The sequence below is a fragment of the Vanellus vanellus genome (assembly GCF_965231255.1).
Source record: "Vanellus vanellus genome assembly, chromosome: 20".
Taxonomy (NCBI): Eukaryota; Metazoa; Chordata; class Aves; order Charadriiformes; family Charadriidae; genus Vanellus; species Vanellus vanellus.
Window position 1 is genome coordinate 7697859 of NC_138925.1, and position 11807 is coordinate 7709665.

Genomic DNA, 11807 nt, shown 5'->3' on the forward strand with positions numbered 1-11807 from the left:
CGCAAACCATCTGGTAGTTCTGGGATATCTGGTTAAAGAAAGAATTGTCCGAACGTTTATGTCTGCTTTTACAAAGGGTCTTATGGGTCAATGCCCAGAGGTCTCCTCTGGAAAAGTCTTCCACCAAAATCGCTTTTGGAGGGGTTCTCTTGGCACGTTGTATAAATACTGTGCCGCACTGTGCCATCATTTACACCTCGGCCAAGCAGGCTGCAAATACCGCCAGTGAATTTTCAATGACAAGCCAAACATTGTGATATGAAAATTTCTGCATCTCGCCTCTCTTTTGGAACATACTGGTGAAACAGAGCAGCAGTTTGCAGTCTTGTAAGACTGCAACTCCAGGTCTCCATGGAAGCAAAATACCGGCTTTCACTTGCACCTCCAAATAAAGCCGAGCAGCCTTTCCTTTTATGTACCACAAAAAATATCATAATGGAATTAAGAAAGATTCTTTGCCAGAGGCACAGACTGTTTCCTCCAGAAGATTCAAAGTCGGGGTCAGGCTGAGCTGGAGCTGCTCACATTTAAGCAGTTGTTTTCCTCGCATTTAGCACAGGGCAAGGGGGGGCGAGGGGGGGGAAGCAGCTTGTTAATGAGTGTATCATTCTCCATTTTAACTTCTGCAGAAATGAATATGGCTTGATATTTGTACTGGAAATTACCAGGTAGACACAGGACCATATACCACCTAAGGTATATGGATTTTTAACACCCAGGTACTTGTATAGTAATACGGAGAATCAGTAGTTGCCTTAGAAGCTATTTCCACTTTCCCCCAAAGCATTAGGAGCATAACAGCAGCTTCTTGGCAGTTATAAATCAGCGTACTGCCACTTCTTTATTGCTGCCCGGACAGGCCAGGATTGATTGTAACTCTGCAAGGTACTCTGCATTTTTGGGACTTGCTGCAAATACTGGATGAAGCTTTCTTCAACTCTGCAGTCTCACAAAGGCTTGTGGGGGTCAAATTAACATCAAGTCTATGTACACGTCATTTTCCTCATTATTGACAAAAAGAAATGTCTATACTCGTGATGGAGGAAAGAAAAACACGTCATCAATGGGTCGGCAGATGTGTTGCATAACGTCACATGAAATGAAATAGGGAATACTCTGATTTTCTCTTCCAGACACCAAGATGCGTCCAATTAAAACTTAATCCACTGAAAATGAATGAGAAACTATGAGATATTGTTTCCCACGTCCCGTTTATAACGCATAGAAAGGAAAACACTGGTAAAAATAATCCTTTAGAGAATTACAGAAGTGCCTCCATCAGGATTTATATTCTTGGTCTACACATTTTGCTCTTGTCTGTCCTCTGCCCAGCACACTGCTGCAATGCAATCCACAGAGACGGATGCATGAAGATGTGAGATGACTACAAATAACGTCTCTATAGTATCTACTAGGTGCTGGTTTAGCAGGTAACTGTATCCTATCAATACCTGCAGAGGTGTCTCACTGAAGATAGTCACATACAAAACTGCAAATTAAATTTGGTGCTCAGGTTCCTCCGACCTACATCCGTGTTACCACAATGAACACTGAATTGGTAAACAAAGATGGATTCAGGAGCGAAGGGCAGCTCGTTCGAAGGTCAAATAGGGATCGTTTATATTCAAAACCAAAGACACGTGGCTACTGTCATCAATGGGTTTGGCTCTGTGAGTTTTCATACACAATTTCCCAACTGGCTTCCTCGATCTGAAGGACCGCAGTGATCACCTGGAGTATTGCGCCTCTCTTCCCCCTGCCGTTGGACACACAGACCATGAGCTCCTTGGCCCAGGTGCCCTGTGATCACCCTGTGATCCTTTAGTCTAAACCTCTAGTAAACCAAAATCAAGTATTCAGAGGATAAATCTCTTTTCATTTCCCCATTAATGTTGTCAGTATTTTACAGCAGGCACTGGAATATCATTTTGAGCAGTCTTCTGGCAGATTTGCTCACTTTGAGTCAAACAAGATGCTGAACCATTACCTAGTTGTGATGTTTTCATTTCTTTTCATTATTCTCTTAATTTATTAAGGTCAACGCCAAGGTGGTACAAGGCTCATTATTTACACATTTAATCTTCACATCTGGCAATTTACAACAAGATGAAGAACAAAACTGTAACACTGGTTGACAGAAGCTGACAGAGATATACAAAATCAGTGCCACGCTAATAGTCCTGTGCAGAACTGGCTACAGGAAAGACTGACTTGAAACCTTTAGAAGGCCTTTGACCCTAATTTACTCTGTGTTTAAATTCACTGAACTAAACCACGAGGTACAATTTGTCTTAATGTTCTTAAAAACGGATTGCTTTTCCTTCGAGCAGTCGATCTCCTTAGGGATAAAGAAGAAAAATTACGACATCGTCCTTCAATATCAATGAATGACACCATCTTTCCGTTCCTGCGATGCCGGATACCGTCAGGCTGCTCAAATCAAGTACACAGCCGAGTTCATGAACAGAGAACACCGCTACATTTAGAGTCAGCTGCGTGTGAGGAAGGAAACAAAGCAAGAACAACAAACAAATAAAAGCTATTTCTGCCTGATGAAATACAGACCTTCCGTTTCTCTCAAATTATTGAAGGGATTATGATCAGTACAAGTACCGCATTTTTATTAAGGATTCCATATACTTTCTATATTCACCTTCTACTAGCAAGTTTATACTTCACAAACTACTTTCACAAGGAAAAGCACAGGGGTCATTCACCAGTGATAAACATTTACACAAACAGACCACAGAGGAAAGGGGTGTATTTTAACAGCAATACCCCTTTACAGAAGAGCTGTTCCCCTACTTCAGGTGCTCAGTTTAAGTGATACAAAGTCATTTTCTGTTACAGCGGTCAACTACATACAAACAACACTAAATAAAAACTACCTCCCTAAATAAATACCTCTCGGATGGTACTGACTATTTTGTGTATATATTAAAGTTCAAGTAATGAGCAGCCTAAGATTGTTTTAAAAAAAAAAAAAAAACAAAACAAAAAACACCCAAACAACTGAACAAACCAACCAACAACCACCAGTTTCCGAGACAAAAACACCGGGGGAGGTACAGTTGTCTGTGAAGACTACAAGAACAGAGATACCAATAGAAATGGGACAAATTCTCAGCACTAAGGCACAATAGAATACTAGAATATGGCTAAAACCTTACTGACTACAGCACTGAGTGAGGAGTTACCAAGGAGTGTTCCGACACCCAAAACACTCGGCTACAACATTAGTGAGTTCCGTGTTTAAGACGCTTTTACCTTAGTGTGGCTGTGCACGGCGTTCCTAAAAGATGGGATTCCAGAGGGCAGTGACGGTGCTCGTTTACACTGTACTTATAATTTAAGGAGCGGTTCACACTTGCACAACAAAATGGAATTTTCATACTGAATTTGTCCCTTTAGCGTTGCTCTTTGTGGAAACCACCGCTACGGCAGTTCTAAAGGGAGAAAAGTGGGTTTAGTCGGTGTCGGCTGTTGACGGTCGCTCGAGCCGACCAGAGAAGCCCTCTTGTTGGGGACAGTGGCCAGTCCAGGTCCCAGAACTCGCGAACAGCATAAGGCACGATACAAAACCCACGTAAGTCACGAGATTTAGGTGGGCTTTGGATCCAGCACACACTTAGCAGTGGGTTTTGTGATTCCACCCGTCTGTTCTCCCACACTTTAAACAACATTCCCCCTCCGGATCCTAAAAATCCAAGCACGCGTCTACGAGCGAGGGGATTTAGGCTTAAAATAAGGGTGTTCTGGAGAGTCTTCTCGACCAGGCCCTCTGCAAGATCTGTCGCTTGCTTTAAATAAAACAGACATTTTAGACATTTTCCCGGCACTTGTGGACCTTTGCCATTATTTACTTTAAATCCACTGAGATCCCATGAGTAACCACGTACGGCTGGGGCTGGAAACCCGCCCCGGGAGGAAGCAGAGCTCCAAACGCTGAGGGGGGGGGGGGGGGGGGGGGGGAAACAAACAAACCAAACCCAAACCCAAACCCTGCAAGTTTGGGAAAAAACAAACCCCGAGCCACCCAACGGCTTCCGACGAGGCCCCGGCCATAAATTGTTGCCGAGAAGGGAAGAACCTCTCCCCCCCCCCCCCCTCCCCTCCCCATCCCCGCTCCCTCGCCCTGGAAGAGCCGGAGCGAAGCGGCGGCCGCCCCGGAGCGCTCCGGCGGGTGATGCGGGAGAGCCGCCGCTGCGGGGTCAGGCGCGACGCGGGGCGGCGGCGGCGGCGGCGGCGGCGGGGGCGAGGGTCGGGCTCATGAGGTTCTCGGTGATGTAGGCCACCAGGAGGCAGATGAAGACGAGCATGACGCAGATGGAGCCCCCCACGGCCGTCATGGCGACGACGATATCCCGCATGGCCGCCGGCTCCACGCGGAACTCCACGCACTGGGCGGGCGGCGCGGGGCGCGGCGGGGCGTAGCGGGGCTGGAGGCAGAGGCGGTATCGCACGCTGCCGTGCGCCTCCGGCAGCAGGTAGTCGCGACAGGCGGCGCCCAGCTCCACGCTGTCGCAGGGGAAGCGGGTGTAGGTCCCGTCCCAGGAGCAGTTGAGGGCGAAGCCGCGCAGGCCGGCGGCGGGGCGCGGCGGCCCCCACTGCAGCAGCACGCTGCCGTTGGCCAGCACGTTGGCCACCAAGGCGCCGCCGGGCGAGCGGTGGGCGCGGCAAGCCCGAGCCGAGCACTGGAAGCCACGGGCCGGCGGACGGAAGCAGAGCCGCCCCCCCGCCGCCCCCTCGCCCCCCACCTTGTAGGGGCACCACGGCGGATCCTCCGCCCGCCGAACCGGCTCCGCGGCGGCGGCGGCGAGCGGCGCCCTCAGGGCGGTCGCCCCGAAGCAGAGCAGGGCGAGGAAGGGCGGCAGCAGGCTGGGCATGCCGGCCGCCGCCGCCGCCGCATGGAGCCCGGCCGCCGGTGCGCGGCGGAGGGCTGCGCCGGGGAGCAGCGCCGGTTCCGCAGCCGCTCCGTCGGCCGCCAATGGAGAGGCGGCTCCGCCGTTAACTCTCGCCGGGCTGCGGAGCACCCGCCGCCGCGGGCAGCGCTCGCAGGACCCGCACCGGTCCCGAACACGCCGTGCCTGGCCTGCGGGGGGGGGTGAGGGGGAGGGGGGGGTGAGGACCGGCAGGGGGTCGGCTCAGCATCCCTCGCCCCCGCTTCCCGGTGCTCCGGGCAGCCCCGTCCCCCGGGAGATCGGGAGAACGCGGGGCCGGGCACCGGTCACAGCGGTGGGGGTCTCACACCCACCGGAGGGGGTCTCACACCCGCAGAGCTTCGGTCCAGGGAAAGTTAAGAGAGTTGCCCTTCAGCTGAAGCGGACCCTGTTCAAAGAAATGGGGGTTACGTGGATTATTTTTATTATTTTAATGGTTATGTTTGCAGACCCAGGCTGCTGTAACCCCTCGGGACCGGGAATTCAGGGAAACACGGCAGGGATGCAATGCCTGAGCCCCCCAGGAGACCAGCCCAGAGCAGTGAGGAAGCTGCGGGTCTTCAGCGCACACTACTTTGCGAAACCAAAGGAAAAAAGATACTCCTCTCACTCCTGTTTTCTAAGAAATGCCCTTTCCCCCTCTCCGCAGCAGGACCAACGCACCACCCATCCATCTGACCTGGAGCCAGCTGTGACAGCACAGAGGAGGGCTGAAGGAGAGGGAGCAGCGCTCGAGCCCGGCATTGCACCATAACGCTTTCTGAGCGACCTGGAAAGATTTACCCTATAGACTAGTCTAAATGTGGAAACAAAAGATCCCTGATGAAACAGTAATACAAATACATACTTAACCTAAGCAATGTTTGAAGATTCTTTGAGGAGTTAAATTGGTAAAAGCTGCTTTACGTCCCGTCTTTTCCGAGTGGCAGATTTCATTCCACACAAAAAGTCGTGGAGTTTTCTGTTTGTGTTGTGATCAGATTTTACGTAGTGTCCTGTTCCGGTTTTTATAGCAGAACATAATCTTTTGTCTAGATTTAACTTGTAAAGTAGAACAATTAGCGTGTTATATGGTTAAAAAAGAAAAGAAACAGAAATGTGCCTAAACACAGCAGTGTCGTTTTTCATCACTGTGCTACCTATTTGGAAATACAAGATCTACAGATTACTATGTAAGTTTTCTTTAAAAGTGTTTATTGTCTTATATAAGAAGTTTAAAATATAACAAAAATAAGATTCTGAAGCCTGTTTTTATTTCATAGCCTAAACAAAAAAGCTAACACAAATCATACACTTTGGGCTTCATCAAAGGTGTTGCTTGTATATATACAAAGTATAATTTGCAGCAATGTGGAACTTGTTTAAATAGTTTTGTTTTCTGATGCATTGAACATCAACGTGACCAAATGGTCTCGTCTCAGGACCTGTTCCTGTCTGACAGACTTGCCACCTTAAAGTATATGGTTCCTTAAGGAAATCTTTAAACATAATTTAACAATACCAAGTATTCTCTCATAACTTATTTCCACATCTAGTTTTTAACCAAACTTAATGCTGGGGAGTAGGGTGCCTGCCAGCCCATAGAAAGTTGCTAGAAATCTCTTTTGATACCCAGAGGTATCAACAGGAATCAATGGAAAGACTAGGATCGGCATAGAAAAGGATGCTAAAGTTGTAGTAATGGCTGTTCTCCTCGGAAAACCCTTGGGTGTCGCAGAACAACAGGAGGCGCTGCGCTGCTGAAGGCACTTCTTGGTGGCGGAGGCAAACTTACCTGTGGAAGTTCCAGCTAGGATGCAGAACTGAAGGTCTGACAGCCCTTCCTGAGAAACGTGTGGGTGTTCAGGAGACGGCTGGAGCCAAACCAAGCAAGTTTTGCCTCCTTAAATTTTGTGCAGTTCTCCTAACTACTGCTCAGAGCGGATTGCGCCCCAGAGCTGTCATTGTTTCAGTGATCAGGGAAGAGACCCGACACCAGTCTCTAATGCTGCTTATAATTTGCAATGCTTTGATTTGAGTTCTTCTGTTGGGAGATCCAACAGAAGGGTCTGGCATTTGGTACAGGAAAGGAAAACGCTTGGCACAGCAGCAAAGGCACCTGATCGCACGTGCCACATCACTTGGCCCCGGACTTAGTTCCATACTTGCATTTCAAGCTGTAGAAGAGGGGAAAAACCCCCAAGCTGAGCAGAGATACCTCATTTCATGGAAAGCTGTGGAAGCCTCCTCAAATGTCCTTCCCAGTCCGACAGCCAAAATTACCAGGAATTGGAATAGATTATGCCTTTGGGTTCGAGTCCCAAACCTGACTTGCGGAAGGCAGCGGCATACCCGCACACTGGCTTCCATTTAGCTGTTTACATATCACGATCAGAATAACTGGTTCTGTGATTGTAGGCTGGAACAGGTTTGTTGTTGAACAGAACAGTGAACCGACCTAAATGATCACGAGAGCATACCATGTGCCATCACTGTCATCCTCAGACCTTTTGTCTTATAGGTGTACCCCTGTACTGGAGCCCCACAATCCTCTTTATAACAAGACATCTGGATAAACACATACTGCTTCGATTCCCAGATTTTCTTCAGGCACATGAAGATAAGGATGCAGAACACCCCAACCCCCATCAGTGATACTTACATCCAGCTCATCTTTTCCACGTACATGGATATTCTCTAACACCAACGCAGCACAGCGTTCAGCAAAATTGGCAGGTGGTCACGTGTAAAATGGCACTGAGAGACGTGGGTTGAGGTGAAGAGACATACGTTGTTGCAAGGTGCAACGAAGGAAGGCGCGCTGGAGGATGGTCCTTCCCTGGCAGTCTAGGTTAGACTCATATTTAATCCCTAAATTGCACAACAGCCAGTCTCAGTCAGACTATATAGAATACGAACAATAGTCATCCTTAGAAACAACTGTTACGCTTAAGCAAGTCATATATTCAACTAGAAATGAGAGAACGTTCTTGGTTTGGGCATGTGCAGAGTTCGCTCCTACACTCCGCAAGGGTTTCGGGCATTTTCTCCTCCAACTATTTTGGATGTCTTAGAGAAAACATCTCATTAAACTCCTATTAGATTGTCACATTTTAACCACTAAAAAATGCCATGTAAATGGAACGAGCCTAATAATCCTAAGCAGGTTTCCAAGTAAGACGTAGATTACAGAGAAGTAGGCTTCATCAAACAGGGATTTCATTTAACTAATTGATAGGCATATGTTTTCCTCATCCATGACTTTATTTGTAAGGGCACGGAATGTACCGTTAATTCTCATCATCTGGCTGACGACGTGGCCAAACCACTTCATACTTTGACATCACGTGAACCCCAGAAATATATTTGTTTACAGAAACCTAATCCACACCATCGTGCCGGAGTCCAAAGGAAAATGAAGAGCAACCCATCAAAGCAGTTGTAACAACACCTCATCCCGCGCCGCGTCCTTTGGCCTTCCACTGCGTCTCTAAGCAAAAGACAATTATTGATGCGAGAGACAGGGAAAAACACGTGCTTTGGGCGGCTCAGCCTGCCAGCACTGGCTTCACACGGATGCTCTGTCTCATTGTTCGCTCTCTCAGGAATCCGGCTGTTTCCTAAGACCTTCTTCTGTGCCCCGGTCTGCAGGAAATCTCAGCCTGGGCTTCTCACGCGTATCGCTCCACCAGTTCGCCACTCAGGCAAAACACTATTGTTTGCTTTAGGCAGCGAACCCCCAGGCAGCACATCAAAATCGGTAACATCCCATATTGCTTTATAGGCCTTCAGGCAGAGCCAACACCACGGGTTTTCTGCCTTTCTGCTTCTCCTCCACTGGGCTTATTGGCTCCTGTTTCACCTCCTGGTAGAGGAAACAGCGAACCAGTATTAAAACGGGGGCAGCTTGCTGTAGGCCACACAAGGAAGCGCTAACCACCCCCAGCGAACAATTTATGGAACGCTCTGCTAATTTTAGTCTTAGATACAGCCGGGGCAGACAATCCCTAGAGCAGAGACGCTTTGCTCTCAGCTAAGGGCAGCGTGCGACATATGGTTGCTAAAGCATTCTCCTAGCAGGGAGCTTTACATTTAGGGCTGAGCTGCTACAGCTCCCTCCAAGTCATAACTTTGAGGATTACTCATCCCAGACGTGCAAAAGCAGAGAATTTGCCTCCTAATTTAGATAGCTCCCGCAGCCTCTCCGAATCAGCACGCGGCCTCACCCCCACCGGGGTTCTATTTCCAGCACTTGATTCACTTCCAGTAAGGTCTGAACTTAACGTCCTCTGACAGTCACGGGCTGAGAGAGGCACGGGAGAGGGGGGAATGAAATCCAGCAGGAGGAGAGCTGTACTACGCATCTCACTGGGGCAAGCCCGGCCACACAGGTCTGCGGCTCGTGCCACTGACTGTGTTGGTCATTGATGACCTGTGAAACCACGACATCTGACCAGCCCCGCCGAGAGCCGGAGGCGTTTTTGATCAGGATGCATCCGAACCGGTAACCGCAACTCCGGCTCATCTATTCTGAATGCGCTATTTATAGCGGACGGTGGAGGCTGAGAAGTACTGCATCACACAGCAAGGTTGGTAATAGAAAGCACTAAAGCAGCATTAACCGTTTCAAGTCGTTTTGGATATCTTAAACCCCGTTATGGTTTTGCAGTGAGCTCCTCGGTGGGCTGCACGAGCGGCTATGGCACTTGGCTGACAGACCTTTCCCTGGGCTCCCTGGAACAGCCTCCGGCTGCTGTTCTGCCTCCGACACCTTTGCTTATTCTGCACAAAGATCCCAAGTAGCACGAGGGGTACAGAGCCCCTAGAACAGCATTTGTCTTCTCTGGAGATCCGTGCGCACGCTGAGGCTTGGATACCTCTGCGCCTAGAGCAGGCTGTCCCAGGGAGCAATAGAAAAGAGAAGGATCAGAACATTATTTATAAATCGGGGTTTTGCTGAAGCCCCCGAATGAAATAGCCTAATTTAATGGGAGCTGAGCCACTCCTGGATTTCTGATCCAGGAGAAAGCTGGGAGGAAAAAAAAAAAAAAAAAGACAGACAAGCAGTATAGAGAGAATGCTCCGCACGCTGAATGCTCTTTTCCGGGGCTGAGGAAGCTCTTCTCATCCGAAGTGGTGGGTTGCAGCTGGACTGCTGCTGACGGTGGCTCTGCACTGACTGCGGCTGCGGGTGCTCTGCCTTCGAATTTTGTAGCTCGGCTGAGATACGGTGCCTAGGACACGGCTGCAGGCACAACGCCGTAGCCAGGAGCTCTCTCAACCCATGTCCTCCCAGAAGCGAGTACCATCAGGATTCACTTGTGAGGAGTTCTGTGTTCTCGCATGGTTTTGGAACACAGAGTTCAAAACTGTTGCAATGAGGCTCTTCACGGTCTCGGTGCACAGTGACATCCTCCCCAGTTGCAGCAAGCAGCAGACCAGGTCTGCGAGGTCCTAACAACGTGATTCTCTGCGATAACCAGCCGTGCCACCCCGCTGGCCTGGTGCTGCAGCTCTAGGAAGGGCAGCAGCTGGGAACGCAGAGGTCTCGTTGCTCCCACACGCAGCAAGCGGAGCGCCAACCACACTCACTCCTCCAATCTGCCCCAGAGTTCGGCTTCCACACCTGATTGTGCTGGTAAGAAACACAAGCAGAATAAAAACAAAGAACCAAAAAGTCCTATGACATGTTAATTTCAAGCTCCATTTGAAACAGTGGAAGAAAAAAAATAATAAATCAATACTGTCTGAATGAAAGAGCCCAAGCTTATTGGGAGATAAATATTGTTTTTCCAAGTGTCTAAAAGTGCTTACAAAATATACCTCAAAACAAGGGATTAAAAAAAAAAAAAAGCTTAACTAATTCAAGTAGGGAACAAAGATCTCTCCTCTGATCTTTTATCAGGTCACGACACTCAGCCACAAGCCGCGTTTGATGAGCGAGGTCCCAGAGTCCAGGACTCCTCACACGGTCACGAGGAAGCAGGAGACAGCTCGGACGCGTGGGTCTCGCACAGGGTGGGAGATGCGACAGCTCTGCCCCATTCCTACGGCCAAACCAGGTCCCAGGCTTTGGGAAACGATGAAACCCGCTCTCCTTTCAGCTGCCTCCGTTGTAAATTCCAGGGACCCATCCCTTCTTTCGATCTGAGGTCAGGCATAGATGTGTTTTGGAGAACCAAGTAAAGCATCGCAGATTTCAATCTAGTGAATCAACAGAACGCTGGAAATACCCAACTTGCTGATTACAAACCAGACCTGTCCGAAGGAGCAAAATTCATCTTAGCTCCCTGTCAAATGTTGGGAGACTGGAAAGAAGCTGAACAGGATGAAATTGCATTAGTCGGGCTCCAAGTAGTCTGTTATATCTACCATTGTGAATACTCTTCCTTCCTTTTTTTTTTTTTTTTCCCCCCTTCTCTCCCACGCACCAAATTTCATCCTTCGCAAGCCTTCATGCTTGTTTGGGGGTCCTGAACCGCCCAGGGCAGCTAGGGAAGTGCCAAAAGCTGAGTGTACGTGAGGAAGACAAGGAGGGAGGAGGTTCTAGGTCCCAGAGGCAGCTGCAGGCTGGGCCACGCTCCCGCACCCTCTGTCGGAGGAGGGAAGGACAGGGCAGGAGCAGCTCTGCTGCAGCATGAACAGGAGTAAGGTTTGAGCAAACTCACCCATCCCAGAAACGGATGTCTGCTCCCATCCTGCTGCTTGCGTTTGACAACTGTAAGGAGTGGATAGATAGGCTGACCCTTCCCAGACTCTCTTCACGTCCCACTGGGGGCACCCACACCACCAAAATGCTACACGAAGTAAAAAAGAATATCCCATCGGAGGGACTGGCAGCTGTGCCACAAAGTGCTTCATTCACCGCTAGTGACCTGCGGAGGTTTC

General features: G+C 49.3%; 1 protein-coding gene across 1 annotated transcript; it reads right to left on the reverse strand.

Moving 5' to 3' along the window:
• Nucleotides 1–4211: 4211 nt before the first annotated feature.
• Nucleotides 4212–5058, reverse strand: FNDC10 (fibronectin type III domain containing 10; the record flags this gene model as incomplete). The annotated part of the gene is made up of 1 exon (XM_082493622.1): nt 4212–5058. Exon 1 carries the CDS (start codon nt 4884–4886, stop codon nt 4212–4214), a length of 675 nt encoding a protein of 224 aa, XP_082349748.1. The 5' UTR covers nt 4887–5058.
• Nucleotides 5059–11807: the final 6749 nt, after the last annotated feature.